At 41.3% G+C, this 18,019-nt stretch overlaps 1 protein-coding gene across 1 annotated transcript in view; it reads right to left on the reverse strand.

The window, feature by feature from the left end:
* doc2b (double C2-like domains, beta) overlaps positions 1-17,677 on the reverse strand; it is a 130,280-nt gene extending 112,603 nt beyond the window's left edge. Inside the window, exon 1 of the mRNA XM_035666939.1 lies at positions 17,021-17,677. Within this exon, the coding sequence (XP_035522832.1) occupies positions 17,021-17,363 (343 nt within the window). The 5' untranslated portion in view covers positions 17,364-17,677. The remainder of the gene's footprint in view (positions 1-17,020) is intronic.
* Between the last annotated feature and the right edge of the window lie 342 nt (positions 17,678-18,019).

An 18,019-nucleotide genomic window follows, 5' to 3' on the forward strand; every position in this document is an offset into this window, starting at 1 on the left:
CTCTTCCTCTATGCCACAGCCGCCCCCAACCATTGGGTGACCGCTGAGCTTCTGTGCTGGTAGTTTCCTTTTTTTTTCAAGGCTTTTTTTTGGGAGGGATTGGGTTTTTCAGCACTGATGGCTGTAGTTTGCTGGAATTGGTGACAAATCAAGTCAGTCAGAGAAAGCTCTCTGATTGGCTGTTCGGGGTAGAAAACCAGTGTAACAAATGGAGTGAAGCACTGAGGGCAGGCACATTTTCACCTTTATACAGACTACTGCCACCCTCTGCAATGGGGAATTATTTCCTCACATGCAGAACATTTGTGCATGTTGACTGTCAGCTGGCAATTTGCTGCTTTCAGGATATCTTGGTCGGGACTTGTGAAGGGACGTTGGGACTTGACTTGACTACATACACCAGCAGGGATGCAATAGCTCTGGGGGATTGTCAATTATGTATTTATAGCAAATGACGACACTCCCGGTCAGTGCAAGATTGATTCAGTACTTTACCCTGAGTGAGAACTCTTGGATGATTCAAACACCCAACCACACTTTTTATTAATCACCCTTCATGTTCTTGATATCGACTGCTTCCCCCCTGCGTCAGAGCGCACTGGATCAGGCCAAAGTCCGATTCCCTTAGAAAGTTTAATCATCTGGTTGGTATGGGCTGCACGCACAAGTTATGTGTTGATCGTCAGTCCTGGATTCCACTGCATGTTATGGTCTTCCTTACACTTAAAGGAGAGCTGAACCTCAACCTAATGAGGGTCTGACTTTGAGAGATGGGTACATTAGGAGATGAAAGTACTTTATTTTTCTGCTCAATTATACAATTAAACATCTGTGGAAAGCTTGGAGGTCTGCATCAAACGTCTGTGGGTTTTGTTCATTTTAATGTCATTCAGGAGGTGGAGAATACCCCAGTTAGGCATTGTGCTTGACACGGATATCGATTTCTGCTGATGAGGCTGTTTTGCAGCAACCTGCCCTGTACTGTATGTGCAGATTTCATTTACTAATGGTAGAGCTTTAAAGAGATGGATGGAAAAGAAATCCTCTGGCTGTTTCAATTTAAAACATAAGACATGTTACACAATTCTCTAATCCTTGTTGAATGAAGAGGTTTTACATAAGAGAGAATGGGAGTTTGTGCAACTCCAGATTTATTAAATAAGTTTTCCATCCTTTTTGACACATTTTGTATACATATTCTGTATGTATTTTTATCTTTCTGTCAGATTCCCCGCCTACAGAATGTGAGGCAGCATTCCCATTTCCACTTAGGCTCTTTTTTTTTTCTGTAAATACTCCTCTGGTAGGCGACTAGGACTCTGATATTTAAAAACTGCTGTGAGAAGATTTTTCTTTGGCTGAAAGTTATTTTACTTTTAGCCACACAGACGTCCGAGAGCATTCAGCCCACTCTTGCTGAAAAAAAAAGAGAAAACTCGTCACCACTGAACACACAGAGGGTTTTCGCGCTCACAATCAATAATTGCTATGAGGCAAAACTACTCGCTGAAGATAAGATGAAATACTTAATGCTTAAGTGTTGTTTGTGCAGGAGTATACTCTTCTGTAGGTTTAAGACGAACAAACAATTCAAAAGAAACTTGCAGAGACATCGTGAGTCAGAACACATACAGAAAGATAAGAACCTGCAGGGAGTCAAACCTTTGAAACTCACAGCATCAGTTCTTGGAAATGTTGTGATGATGCTGCCTTCTGAATTATTGTTTGGAGCACTGTGTGGGATTTTTGTTCCGCTGCTCTCTTTAGTAAGATACAGATTTCTACCTGGTGGGATGAGAACAAATGCTAATGGAGTGGAGAGTAGCAAAGAGCCGCAGGCTTTTTTCCCACTCTCTATATTAAAATTTACTTTTGGGTGGAGAGGTGGAAAGTAACTAAGTACATTTAGTCAACTTAAAGGTCCAGTGTGTAACATTTAGGAAAATCTGTTGGCAGAAATGTAATATAATGTGCATAACTATGCTTTCATTAGTGCATTATCACCTGAATTGTTATGTTTTCATTACCTTAGTATAAGCTGTTCACATCTACAGACGTCACATTCACGGAAGCTGACATGTTTCCACATTAGGGATGAACCAAACACCAGCTCTAGATAGGGCCTTTCACGTAGTTTCTCCTTTACGCTTGGAAGGGGAGGGTGAGGCGAGAGAGTTGCAATTTGCAACTACAAAGCTAGATGCCACTAAATCCTACAAACTGGACCTTTAAGTACAATTCTGAAATGCTTGTATTTTACTTGAGTATGAACATTTTAGGACACTGTCTACTTCTACTCACATTTCAGGGGGAAATATTACTTTACGTTACTTTTTAAGATTTTATGTAAAAAAAATCCTATGATGAACTTATCAAATACAGTTGTTAAAGATTTACCTATTTAATGTGTGACCCCTTACAGAAGAACAATGTCTAATTGGGGCCCCTTTTCACATTTCACATTTCACATGTCTATGTGTTGTTAGCAGTTTCACCAAAGAGACATTCCCCTCTCAGATGATTTTATTTAAATAACTGTTTGGGACCCAACAAGGTAAAATTATCCAATATTTGACAAAAAAGGCAAAGAATAGAGAAAAGTTCAAAAATAAACATACATTTGTGAAGCAGAACTCTTCTTTCCTACTGCATTAATTATCTCATAACCCCTCAGATTCATCTTGTGACCCTTTAGAGGGGGTCTGACCCCTGGGTTAGGGATCACTGGACTAAACTACTTAAAAGTATATTATGTATATTATTAAAAGTACATTTTGACTTATTAGTATTACATTTTATCTTTGCTTTAAGTGAATGTTGCTGATAATAGGCTTACTTTTATTATGTCATAATAACAAAGTATCAAGTGACAATGTGAAAGCAATGTGTCTGTGGAAGGGGTCACTTTTAGTGATGAACCCGAAGGGAATTATTAGCTGAATCTGCAGCTCCTCTTGGCTTTATAATGAGCTCACTGTTTAGCTGTCAACCTCACAACTTGCTACTGTTTTCATTCACTCTTAGTGCTCTCATAGTGTCATTTTTAACTGCAGCAGGCAGGGAAAGTTCTACAAATCCCACAGTATTACTACCTGCTCAGCAGCAAACATCACGCAGAGACAGTTAGAGACTAGCTGGTGAAACATAGTGGAGCATTTAGCAGCTAAAGAGCCAGAGTTTTCCCTTAGGAGTTGGTAGAGACCAAAAAACAGAGATAAAAGAGAGTCAAAATTAGGCTTACATTTGCCATGTGGCCAAAAAACAAGTTTTTCATTTCAACCAAAAAGGTGCTGATGTTGGTTTCACATCTTGTTTCCGGTGCCAAAGAAGTCAACTATTGCAGGCTTAAGATAAAGCTTTAAGCATTTCTTCCACCACTGCTTTTAAAGGTAACATTACACATTCACTGGCAACATTTTTTTTCCCAGTCGTGGGAGTGAGATGTTATATTGCACAGACGTTGAAGGTCAGGATGGTCCTCTGAGAAGCTCAATTGTCTGATGTAACCCACTTTGTTCTTCTGCTACATTCCTGTTAAAACAAGGCCGATCCAGTATTGACAGTGCTTGGAATTACCAGCTCAGTTGGCTGGAGAACAATAGCTATATTGTAACCATCCATTCACAGAGGTTCTCAGCACAAACAGGAGGAAAAAAACTCTCTGCAACAACACCTGGCTTCATCTGAGGAAGGAAAGCCTTGTGGTGACCTTTCACAGTAAAATGCCTTCAGGTAGCTTGAAGTGATTGACGCTATGAAAAATGATGTTCTAGAGACGACTAATTTATTACTTTGTGGCCAGATACAGGGAAAAATAATGACGTTCATAGCGTGATTGTGGACCTTTATCATGCTCACAGGCTGTTGCTGTCAGTAACAGTGACAGTAATTATTGTCAGCTCAACGTTGATGTACAGTGTGAGTGTGATGTTTTCATGGAGCATCTCCACACCAAACACTATTTTCCATCCAAACGTTCACTCATTGTCACATCTTCTACAAAGATTGTGTTTACACTTAAGGCTGGGGATTTACATTTTAAAGGATTATTGATGTGTTTTTTTATAATGCACACTAAAGATGACTGCTCTTGCTAATGCACTGGAGAATAGTGCAAGGGCTTATAGTCATTATCACATTAAACCTCAGGGTGTATAGAGGAAGGCAACGCTACCGCAGACACCTCAAAGTATCAATGTGAATCAAAAGAAACAGTAAGTGGCTCTACAGAGCTGCTAGTCATGGATTTCTATCCATCCTCACAGTGAATCAGGTCAAGAAAGAATATGAATCAAGATGAGTGACCGTGTGAATATGAAGCAGCAGAGAGAACAGCTGGAACTAATAGAGTCCCATAGTCAAATATTTAATCTGAGCAAACTGAGAATAACGCACTTAGTGGGATTTGAATGGACTTTTACAAGTAAGAATAGATAGTAGGGCTTTCTTTGTGACCACTCATCACTGTGTGAATTTATTATTGGTGACCAAAGGACAGAATGCTCCGAAACTTGTCTCAGTGATTTCCCAGCATGCATGTGAAGATGAAAAAGTCAGAGTTCGCAGGGGCCTTCACATAGCACATTAATACTCTTTTTTTCAGCTACACAGGTGGCCAAACTGTGAGCTAAAAGCTGCTGTGAAAGGCACTTTTGGCCCACCAACCTCTTTTCAGTGACAGTCACAACTCCTCTTCATTTCCCTCCTCACCCAAAACTGAGTTTTAGAGGCTGTAAAGTAACACCATCAAGACCGCCCCTGCATTTATTGATAAAAGTGGACTTTTCATGGAAAAATGTAATTTTTTTTGGCCTTCTGAGTTTTTACAGACCCAAAGCTCCCTAAAAAGATGACTCAGGCACTGCTACTTTGTGGGGTTTGCCAGTAGCGGACGAGTCATAAATCTTTATGTAAGCCTCTCTGTGATGATATTTTGATGAATTTTATTGGAGACACAGCATGCATACTAAATCTGCCTTTAATGCTGAACATGACAATTAAATGTCACACGATACAGAGAGAAGTGCTTGATCTGTAATTCTGTGGTATTAGTTTCACCTCATCTGTTAACTGAGGCAGAGATATTGCTCTGTTGAATTCAGAACAGCTGCTTGGGAGTTTTCATTGTCTAATTTAACCTTACCAGATCTCTCATGTTATAATGTACGTCATTACTCAAAATAGTTTTTTAAACGTTCCATTTTTTCTCACTTTAAATAAAAGTCCTATTACTTTTAGAGAAAATAGAAAATACTGTGTAATTTAACACGTAGCTGGGTACAAGTGTCAGTCTTAAACTTTAACCAAGGTATCTGGACAACTCCTGGCCATTGCATGACACATCTGCAATGTGATTAAACAACAAGTATATCTGATTGAATCTGCTGCATGAAAGAAGTTTTTATAGCTCAGGGTGAAGCCCACATGCAATACCTCCATAGCCCAACAGGGGACCTTAGCCCACACTGGCCTAGAGAATTCTTCTTTTTTTTGTCACCCGCCCACTAACATTTTTTAGAACACCACCGTAAGGCCAAAATTTGCATAGGAAATATCTCTGATGGGCTCCCATTTAATGAGCACATTTATGCTCCCCGGAGGATGAGCACTCTTTTGGACATTTCATGAGCTTTTCCCCTCAGCCACCCTCTGGCCAAAACATCAACTTAGTACACAAGATTTATCATAATCTAATAGGTATCCAATAGCGACACATAAATCAGGTTAACATCCAAATATAGCAAGAATCTCAACCAAATTTCCATAAAGAAAATATTAATGAATGTGCATTTAGCGTCTACTACCAATATGTGAATATCAGGAGTTTAGTACATCAAGGTAAACAGTTGGTGCCGCTTATTTTAGTCATTACACTATTGCAGAAGAAGTGGCAGTCAAACCTAAAATGCTTGAAAACACTGAAGAAAAAATTGTTTTGTTCCACACTGATGTGTTTGTCAGCCAGAAACTTATGAGGAATGTTTCATGCAAATCATCATTCATTTTATCAATACGTCAAATTTTCTGCTGAGTTGTGGCGCCCCTTTATAGAAGTGGGGTGGCACATATCAGATAGCCATATAGCCATATTATGCTCCCAGAGAGATAAACCCTTTTTGATTTAATGATCCTGTCCTCTCTTCATCCTAATCAAAATGAAAATATACCATGAAAATAAATGTAATTTCTCTGTAACTAGTACTCTGTGATTGGAGATTACATACATAATCTCAAAGCCTGCAGTGAGACCATCTGGCAAGAGAGACCCCCCCAAGGAAATCAAATCCACTTTAGCAGACAATAAAGGCAATACACAATACACCAACACAAGGAAATCCTCCTGCCTGGCTGCTATTACTCCAGGTGAGCTCAGCAAGCATTTTCAGCCCAGCACTCCACTCTGATGCTAGACATTGTGGTCTGTGGTCTGTCTACAGCAGAGCTGTACTGCACCATTCATTGAGCTTTTCTTCCTGCGGGAGAAGCAACCGAAAGACTGAAATACTGAGATTTGGCATCCAAGAGTCCAAAGAAGCAGGGCAGAGACCTGTTATCGATCCAGCTGAGGTGGGCTGCAGAAGCTTTGAAAGAGCGTGTTCAGCATCTTCTCAGGGAGTAATAAGAGGAACTTAGAAGAAAAAAAGGAAGTCTCTTTGGCCCAAAAAAAAAAAAAAAAAAAACAAGTGTTGGGCTCTGACTTACAAAAAACTATTCTGATCACTGTTTGGTCCATTGAGAAAATCGAACACAAAAGAGTTTATATAGCAGACACATAGAACTGCAAGCAAGCACACACAACTTTAATGTTTAGATATTATTAAAGATTGAATTATAAAACAACAAATTAACAACAAATATACAAGCTTTTTTAAATGTGGAGGAAAAACAGCCGTTGAGGTACATTTGGTGGTTTGAGGTTGAGTTCTTCAACACTACTTTTCAATCAGGAGGCCTTCGAGGACACATAGGGAAAATTCAAGGAATTATTGATTCCTATCTAACCTAAAGCGCTCCAGTTGGAGGCAGTGGAGATAAGGTAAGCACCCGGTTGGGTCATCAGCGAAAGCTACCCACTGTAGGAAACATCTCATCAGTCATGTGAGTTAAATGTTCGCTTCGTCAGAACTTCTGTCAGTCGGTTAACACACAAAACAAAGATCTTTCCATTATTAAAACTGCATTAACCATTTCTGGCCACTGGGGGCAGAAGAACTTTAAAACAAGCTGACAGACACACACACAATCACCTTATAAAGAGTTTGGCTAACATGTTGGCAAACAGTTGCCTATGCACACATCCAGCACACTCAGAACAACATTAGCATTCATTTGGAGTTGTGTTTGTGTCCACCTGATGAATAGAAGTCCAATATTTACTTCCCTTTAAGCTCTGATTTGGTCTCCACCAATACCTCTAAAAAATATCTATGTTCGTTTTTATTCACCATCCAGTTGCTACATTTCTCTGCGTTTGGTGTTGAGCAAGTAGAATACAGTGATTTTACCAGAAATTGTTTAAAGGAAATGACTTACTGCTTACTGCTACTTAACTTAACATTCTATTATAAACAATGGAGGCTATTATGATGGAGCCATAAATGGTTCTGATTAAATCTACAAGTAAATATGATCATCAACTTCTCCCTTAGCTGCAAATGCCAGTCGGAAGTAACAATTTGAAAGCTTTGAACTCTCATGCCCAGATATCCTTTAATGTGGCCTCATTAAACTGCACCAAAGAGACGAGACACTAAAAATCTAATACTGGTGAACTCGGCTCTCAGTGGACAGAGTGCCCACTCAGTGCAGTTGTGGTTAAGTTAGTTAAGTTTTTGATTCATCACTTGGCGTGGGCAGTGGAGTGATCAGACACAAGGATTTAATTTAGGCAAATGGAGTCAGTCTTTGGCTTCTCAGTAAGGGGAATGAAGCGCTTCTCTTGGAAATGCTCGGCGGTTAAAACAGATAAGAACAGGTGGATGTCGCATTTTAAAAACTGTAGCTTTTAGGAGCTTGTGTATCAACACCAATATTTAAACACAAACCCTGCATGATCGCATGCAAAGTTTGACATACTAAAGCCAAACACAATTTCACCCCATGGATGACAGCCCAAGGCACCAAATGGATCTGTGTAATAGCTGGCATTATCATTACATAATGTGCTTAGTGGGATGAAGGAGGGAGCAGAGGCAGAGTTTGTATCTGATGGAGCAGAACTGCTGCTAACTTAAAACACTAGATGGCTCCTGTTGAGAGACAGCACCGGTAATAATAACCCATAATGTGAACAGGCTGACAATCTGGCCCGCTTTGTTAGTGCTGAGTTAGTCACAGGAAAACATGGGACACTACAGTGAGTCATTACTACTGCATGACAGCTTGCAGATAGACTCTTAATAGGATTCTACTGTGCTGGGCACGGCAGCGCTGAAATCACTCTTTACATTGAACGGAGCATTATGAGGCTCAGGGGATGTTTTCAAGTGGATTGATGCAGCCCTCTGTTTTGAAAAGGTCTGGAAATGGCTTTTGGTCTGGGAGAGGCAACAGATGGCCCAACACACACTTCCTTCTATTCTGCCCTTAAAGGAATACGCTGAGTTTTTAGGAGATTATCCCATTGGTCAGATACCAAAAGCATTTACACACTGCTGCTAAACTGTTTCCTAACAGCTACTTTGGAGAGTTGTTTCTCACTTAGAAGAGCATCAGTGTTCTCTTTGGAATATTATCACTCTACAGTATGCTAAAGGGTTAGCATTGGCTATTGGCACCAGTGATCTGCTGACACATGAATGATCTTGATGTAATTTAGCCTCTGATTTGGTGCTGCAAGAACTGCCCTTAGATTTCTCAGAATAGACAAAAAATAAAGTGAGAAATCTTCAAATTCTGACTTTAAAATGGGATGGTGTATGGGGGAATATTAAAATTATTCTTGTCTTGCACTCGACAACTAGGGTACCATTTCTTTTTTCTGGCATCATCAGGTTTTTTGTGGATAGGTGCTCTCACTGGGCTAAATAAAATCCTGTAGGCTTAGAAAGAAAAATGCTTCAGTTTTAGCTTCATTATTTAGATCCCCAGTTTGCTTTAGAATCAATTTTAATATTCTGCGCTAAATGGCAAAACCCCACAGTACATTGCTGAACCTTTTTAATAGCAACTTTACACTAAATCTTGTATGGAGGAAAGCACTCCTTCACTAACCTCTACGATTTGAGGCTCACCTGACCTTAACATTGAGCTTGTGCAATGTACCGCTATTACTTTCTTAAGAGATGCTTCTCTCTATAGGAGCCAAGTATGAATGAATACCCTTCTAATACCAATTCCATGATCTAAACTCAGGGTATCTGGCTTATATCCAGAAGCAGTACTCTCTCAAACTTAGAACCTATATACCTCACTGCATAGAACTCATGGGACCGTTTTTTTAACAAAACACGAGGCCGCAGATTGCTGTGAGTTCACATGTATCCGGCCAATACCTGACCCTAGTAATATAGTCCATATCAGATACCAAAGTGGACTGTATCAGTGCATCCTTACCTCCATCTGACCCTTATTTGACTATAATGTAAAACAAAATGATTATGATATACATCAGTAGAATACTAGAATCAGACGTATTACAATATTGGAATTAGAGAGAGCAATCAATAAACTAATATCAGCTTATCACAGATATATTAGTGTGGACGTATATGTCAGCCAATAAGGAACAATAAATCGGACAATGAAAATGCTAAAGATATGTTGGAGAAAATTGAATGTCTCATTTACATACACCTTTGTCCACCAGTAACCACTACTATAAAATATACATCTCATTTCTTGTTACAATTCTGAATTACAATTCAAGGGATCCATATGAGGGTTCTTTATGTTTGTCATGTGTTTATGTAAATTATGTTGTGTTTTAATTCTCAAATGCCTGTATAGGCCTCAAAAATCCAGCATTGGTTTCACTTTAATTGTAAATCACATCTTGACAGCACTGTTTGATGTGCCAAACAATATGAAAACAGGATAGTTGAGAAATGGACTTTAGTAATCAGGGTGAATGCATTGGCAAATTGACAGAGTCATAGTAGTCAAAGTGCTTTGAAAACTGATTTGAACTTGAGTAATTTGTTCATGATGGAGGGCGACACGGATCGTAAGAGGTAGGGTTTAATTAAAAATCTTGCAACAATATAAATATAGCCTTCCTAAGCTGCGTTAAGGCAGGGTCGCTGCACCCCCTTCAGTCCACCTTCCTGTGGCTGAAAGGTGACACAGCTTTTGTAATTGTGGCCCCTGCATACTCTTTTAAAAATGAATTTCCCCTAGTCTGAATCTACATTTATGGTTTTCCTTGCCTTTTTTATTTAACTCATATTCATCTAAAATATTTATTATACATATCAAATAAATCTGAAAGATGACCCATATTTCAAAATATTTATATATTGACTTGCATAATGAATATATTATTATTGAATGCATGAGACAAAATTATATGGATACTTTTAAGAAAGGGTTATTTAACTAATAAATCAATTGTTGGTTCATATTTTGTTAAATGCCAATCCATCCCCAATATGTCTGTCATATTTATCAGTGGTTCCCAAACTTTTTTCAATAATGTACAACGTCTGAAATATGTCTTCCCACCAAGTCCCCCTGACCAGCGCAAAACATTTCTCATAGATAATAATGCCTATATTTCCTGCGCTGAGCCATCAGTGTCTGATTTATTAAACAGCCTTGGAACTGTAAAAGCGCATACAGTATCTTGGGGGGAGCAGCTCATTGAGGTAAATCCCATTAAAACATATTCTTCCTTCCTGTTTTCGCTTCCTTTTTCACTTATTTCTTTGTTGTTCGGCTCTATTGCTGCTACGTTTCAAACACAAATCCATTTTCTTGATTTTCGTCATTTTTGCCATTCAGTATCAAAACTGGCTTCCCACTCACAGTGAACAAACATCACTGTGCACATGATTGCACTTGTTGCTTTCTCCTTCTTCTTCTGCGAGGCTGACAGTTGCACTGAAAATGGGGATATATTAAAATATAAAAAGTGGTTTATCGAACTTACATTTACATTTTTTATTGAACTTATTACAGTATAATTATTTTAGGAAACAGCCTTACTTACCCCCTGCAGTACTCCTTTTGGGGTACCATCAATTTAGAAACACTGATATTTTGTTGCTTCAGTTTTAATGTTTTTGACATACAAATTGTTGTCAGACATCTTATTTTACTGACATTAAACTGACATCAGGTTAATGTCATGGTTCTAATTGTGTCAACACTCTGTTGTCCATCTCATTTAAGACAAACCCCAAAAATGTAGGGAAACAATTTTTTACGAGTTAATTCTGTCACATTTTGCAAGTAAATCCCCAATCAACCTCACTAACAATTAAATGTTTTATTTACCTTTTCTGACAGATCCTTTTTTTCCTTTGTTTTAGACACTCCCTTCATGGCTACATCTCTCCTCACCATTTGACAACTACAAGCAAACACTGTAGCTCAACTCTTGTGCTGAAGAGACAGCAATATTGCCAGAGCAAGGTGTCTCAGGGGAGACCTGTGTGTGCATACATTACCAACTCTTCCCCCCAACCAACCTGCACTAGTCCTGTCAACACATATGGCTCTGAGGCTTATCTCTCAAAAACACAAGGGCCTGCTCTGTCATGTGGGTCACGCCGGCTATTTCTCCTGGCCCTCTGCACCCTCCACAAACAACCATTAATTGATGTGGCAGAGATCCGGATGTCCAATTGGTTTTGATTACCCCCCTTCGCAGGGGAGCTAGGACACTTGGTGGGTGATGCACTTTTCCGTTTCAATTAAAATCAAGGTTGAGTCATAATGAATCAGAAAATGCTGCTGTTATGCAGATTAGCCAGCAGGTTCTTAGCACGGATTGAGATGTCCCTGTGTGATTTGGTACATAAGGGAGAAGACTGCCACACTCCTCCACCCTCCCCCGCCCCCCTACCCTCAAAGGAAGCACGCAGATACTGGATCAAGTCCCGCAGGACCATGAAGAGCCAATTTGGGGCAGTGCTGGCTCTTTTAAATCACAAACAACAGGAAGAAGAGAGTTCCTTTCTCTTAAATTTCATGCGGCAACAAGGTGGAAGTTACGTCTCTAAAGCAGTTTTTGAAAGACAATCAAACAAATTCAAAGTGAGCAGGCTTTTTCATTCATATCACAACGCAGCTTGCTGCACCGCCAGGAGGGAGAAATTACTTTACCTCAGTGTGTGACTCATATGTATGAGGCCAAGAATTATCAGATCAGCCTCACTACAAGTGTGTTAAAACTTTACTAACCCTCTGAGATGAAATAAAGTTGGAAACGTACACAAGCTAAGCTGGTAAGACAGGAGAATGTGGTTGTAAAATAGATTTCATCACTGTTATTCTTATATGCGTGTTGCCGTTCAGCAGAAGCTGTTATGTCTGCACGACTGATACGATGTGTTCCCGGCTTTTATAGTAAGCTTTTCATCAAATAGCCTCAGTTTCAGCTGTCCCTCGGCAAGTCTTTCAACACAGCACATTATGGGAGAAGTTTGTACCAAAAAATCCTTTCACAGAGTTGCACAATCAATCAATCTGTGATGTTTGCTGCATATTTCAGGACTTATGTATCATTAGGTTTTGATTATAGTCATTAATGTTCTTTAATTTGATTGCTTTCTTGGTGTCAGAAAATCAGTATCCACCAAAATATTTTTAAATAATAAAACATTAAACTGACTTCTTTTCATTTTTTACAAGTAGATGGAGAATGACACTGGAAGATTTTCTTACCAAAAGAGAAGAAGACAGATCTTTTCTCATTAATCCAAAGACACAAAAACATAATATGTCTTTATGGCGTCATTGGATTTTGAACCGTTGAGGCTCTTTGTAAAGAATTTCTCACTGTATGACTGTTAAGCTTTGGTGCAAAATGTCTGGAAAAGTGAATCAAGACTGACCAAATCCAAAACCTGAAAACTACTGTTGATGTTTGAGTTATTTCCAATATGAAACTGCATTGCAGCTGTGCAGGGAGTGTCCCAGTATGAGGTCATGTTTTCTGTGTTTGGTCATGTTATTCCACAGGAATAAGAAAAATATGTGACCGAAAACCTGATCCAGGAATATAAAGGTATATTACCTGTAGTGTCAAAGTGCTTTGGCATCCTATATAATGAAAAGCAGGTCTTAATATCTGAGTCTGTGAGGTCGTTCCTTAAAACAGGCTCATGCTGCTGCAGTATTTTGTTTATACGCCTTATGTTTCTCCTTTCAAACTCCCATGGCAGCAGCAGCAGCTTGGGATTATTCAGGACGTTGCATCAGACCCAAACAGCCACTTGTTATTTATATATTATTTATTTATTTTAGCGCCTGCATTTATGAGAAACATCAACACTGTAGGTGAGGCTGGTGATAATCATGCAGATGACTCAGACTTTGGATAACCCATCCAATATTTGTTTACAATTAATTGAAACCATAGCTACTTTGGTGCTCCTTCCTCATGTGGCCTTTTTTTTGGGCGGGGGGGATGGAGTTGACATCGTAATTATCCTGCATCACTGATGACTCTTCAGGTGATTGTAAAATCATTAAGATGATGCTCTGGCAGATGTTTGTGTCTAATTGCCTTATTAGCAGGGAGGATGGAGAGGAGCCGAGGTTTGACGTTCGCTTCAACCTGCAGTGTGATTGATCCTCAACTGACACCTTGTAAACAAGTAAGTAAGTAACTGTGCACCAACAGCAGTTTGATAAAGTTACGGTGATCGTATGCGTGCCACAACATCCCAACACATACAGACGACCACATTTACACCTAGCTGGTTCATGGGTCTTGGGAAGATTGGGCAGTTACTGTTTATCAAGAGAAGCCAAGTGTAAATGCAACCAAGAGGAATTATAGAGATGGATTGAAATCATAGAAGAACCTTCTATCCAGATGTTTTAAATAAGGCATCTGTCTTTTGACGTTGCATACATAAACTGTAAGACCTTAGTCTTACACTTCCGAACACATCTAGAAGTAAAAATCTCTGTAACTTCTGAATGGCCACACTCAAAGACCGGGTGAAAAGTCTGCTGTTATCCTCCTGATTGCATCCTTCTCCCTCCCCAATTTTACTCCCAGAACTCAGTGTCTTTGGCATGTCTCTGCATGATGAACTGTACAAATGGGGCCAATGGCACACACTTTCAAGTCTCTCTCCGCGAAGGCACTCATTCAGTAATGTTCGCATTTGGTTGCAAACACACGAAAAGTTAAAATAAAAGAGAGCTTGTGAGAGAAGTTAAACTCTGCCTACTTTTACACCTCCACACACCTGACCACTTACTGTACAGCTGACATGATTGTCGAATTGTCTGTTTTTGGAAAGTTGGCAGACACAGTGTCGGGTAGAGGGTTTCAGACACTGTTAGAGGATCTGACAAACACTTTGAAGAATATTGAGCACTTTACTCTTCCCAGTCAGAATTACATTAGTAAGTGTTGTGCCAGTAGCCAGTGTTCGGGACTTGCCCCTATAATAGCGGGCGATGGTAAATGGATGGCATTTACTTTCCTACCTTAACTGATAAAGCACTTAAGAATTTGCCTCTCATTCACACATGCCGATGGTTGGGAAAGGCCAGACCATCGGGAACAATTAGGAGAAACTTTGACATGTAGACAGTAGGACCCAGTAAGTGGACAAGGATCAAACTACCAACCCTGCAACTAACGGATGACCCGCTCAATCTCCTGAGCGGAGCTCTCCTAGGCAACACTGAACTTATCTACCGTTTGGCTGCGCATTAGAGCAACAAGTACAAAGCAGCTCGAGGTTTTTGGGAGTTTATCTCGCCGTATGGAGTGCAGTATGTCCCAGACAGATTTGCATGTAACACAGCAAAACCCAGATGGATTTATTTATCTGGCTCACAGATACACATATTTGTAGCGAACTGTAATGAAAGTGTATACAATATGTGTAAGTGGGGCCAATGGGGCGGCTATGGCTCAGGAGGTAGAGCAGGTCATCCACTAATCAGAAAGTTGATGATTCGATCGGTGCATCCTTTGTTACTGAACCACAAATTGCTTCCGATACTGTGCCATCGGTGCGTGAGTGTTTGTGAATGGAATTTTTTTCTGATGAGCAGTTGGCACCTCCATAATCAATGTATGAATAGGTGAATGTGACATGTAGCATAGAGCACTTTGGTGGTCAGAAGATGACAAGGGTGCTACGTAAGTGCAGTCCATTTACCATAGTTAAGTTTTACCACAGAACAAATCACTTGGCAAAACCAGTTGTTGATTTACACGTAGTCTGAGAGGGATCAGAAGTATCACTTTGCAGTTGCTATAAATTCATTTCCAAACACTTCACAATGCACCAACAAAGACATTTCGAAACACCATGCTGTGATTCCTGAGAACAAAAGAGCAAACGCCCTCAGAAAGTCATATCCAGCTACAGAAGTCAAGTCTCTCACTAATCGAGGAAAGCTCTCACAGTTTAGGAGAATGCATCTCTCTATCTCTTTTACCCCACTGAGTGAAATCCCGGTTGCCTGGCGGAGGTCATAGAGCAACATCTGCCAGCGCTGACCTGCCTCCCCTGCTCCCTACCATCCCCCCTCCTGTCCAGTTCTGGATTAGAGATATCCTACCCCCCCACCCCCACCCCCGACACTGCATGCTGCTCTGCATGGATTAACTCTCAGAGAAGCCGCACTGCTGTCACACATTAACCTGCAATCACAAGTCTCTTGTGCAGAGAGCACCCGCAACAGATCTCTAGAAAGGGCTGTTAGAGTCTGACACAAACACACCATAAAGTCTGTTTTTGCGCACCGTGAGAGCAACATGTTATTCATAGTGAGCTGTAGTTGGGCCAAGTTCAGAGGCAACGAAATGCTGAGACTCCTTCCCTGTTTCAGTGATTTATGAGCGAGATCCTATGGTTTGTAAAAAATTATGCAGGTAGCAGCGGCTTTCATTCCGGCACTACATTTTCTCCAGTTCGCAGCACTGGTGCAGACTGTCGTATCATCTGTCTGTGAAGATGTTTGCTGGGAGTGAAAATGGGTTTTGTGGGATGTAGAAATCACGTTCCATCTCTTTGACTTCTTATTGCTCCAATAGCTGTGCAGCATGTTACTCATTTGCATTATTATTCGTCCACTCAAACCTGATAGATTAAAGGAATGACATTCAGCAGAGGCTTTCTCAAAGGAGCCTACCCTCTGTAATGGAGAGAGATATGGACACACACACACATCTTTATGCTTTGGAAACTAACACATAAACAGACAGGCTGACAAACAAGATGCTCACACAATAGAAACTTGCCTGTCTTGCCACTAGCCAGTACAGTATGTTGACGAGCTTACAGATGCAGTCAGACTCAGCTGAGCGCAAAACTGCGATTAATTTGAAGCTTCACCAAGAAGCCATGAATCATTCAGCCCAGTGAGACTGATCGACAGTATAGACCGAGCACCCTGTAGACAATGGTTATATAAAAAATGCACACATACAACCGTTGACAGACACATGCAATCATTTGCTCCAATACAATCACACATATCATCCTTTCAGCTGGAGGAGAGCAGAGGAGGAGGGGGGAGCCGTATTCTTTGCAGCAGCAACAGTTGGCTGTCGACTGAGAGGGAAAGAGTTAGCTGCAGCACAGAGACACACACGGGGACACAAAATATGCATGCACACACATACACACATATGGCAGGAGATTGGAGATAGAAAGAGATGGACGGGGAGCCGAGAGAAGAAATGGTGACAGATAAAGCCACAAAGCCACACGGCTGGAGGGATGCCTGGCAACCGGTGGCAAAAATGGACATGCAGTAATAAGAGAAAGGGAGAGGGAGAGGAAGAACTAAAAGGGGTAGACACACACATGTAGACATGTTGGAAAACACAGTGGTAAACAGTAGGATGGAGACAACAAGAAGGGAAACCATTACTCACTGGAGTCATCTGAGTCGTATCCCTCCACGTCGGGCTCCTCGTCCCTCTTGGTGGCCTGTAAGGAGGCGGAGGCTCCGGCACAAGCCCGGTCTGGTTTATCCTCATTGGGGCGGTCACTTTCGGCAGCAGCGGTGGCGGAAGCAGCGGCCGAAGAGGTGGTGAGGGCAGGGCACAGGGGCCCGGCGTGGCCCGCTTGGTGGGGCGCAATGGGGGGAAGGCCCCGCGGGTAACGGGGGAAGTAGTCAGAGATCTGCTTGATGGGCTGGATGGGGCCAGGGCACACGTCAATGGCCATGTGCTCCTGGATGCTGATGGTGGGTTTCTCGCCTTTGCGTTGTGTCATGCATGCGGTCCAGCCCGGAGCCTACTCCCAAAACCAAAAAAACTGAGAAAAGAAAAAAAAAATAAGACAAACAGACCCACCCCCCTCGTCCTCCTCCTCTTCTTCCTCTTGCCTCTGTGGAAGAGGTGGGTGTTGTCCTGGGTGGTGCTGATGGGTGGACAGGTCCAGGTGATCTGTGGATGTCACCACACTGGTCTACATGGAGATCTGGGAGGCTGCTGCTGCGTCTTCCAGTGCTGTCCTCAGACCCAGACCATGCTGTCTGACAGCCTCACACACACTACTACCTACCCTCCCGCTCTCTCCTCTTCCTATACCCCCACACTCTGCCCACGTCTGCGCTGCCTATCTGAGAGAGAGAGAGCAGAGAGAGTGGTGTTTGTGTGAGGGAGTGTGAGGGAGAGGGAAGGGATTAGAGAGGAAGGAGGGAGGGATCAGCTGATGTCACTGCCTAGCAACCGAGCGGTAAACAGGAACCGTCGGCCGAGGTGCTTAATTATGATATTAACCCCATCCATCTGTCAGTGGGAGGGAAGATCCAGCGCCGTGCCAGACTCATGCGCATGTGAATGTGTGTGTCCTTGAGTGCGTGGGTGTGTGTGTGTGTACCTCTGGTATATGATAACCTGGACAATGAGCCATGAATCGATGCTTTG

Source organism: Morone saxatilis, unplaced genomic scaffold, assembly GCF_004916995.1.
Source record: "Morone saxatilis isolate NCDOM2014 unplaced genomic scaffold, NCSU_SB_2.0 Contig20, whole genome shotgun sequence".
NCBI lineage: Eukaryota > Metazoa > Chordata > Actinopteri > Moronidae > Morone > Morone saxatilis.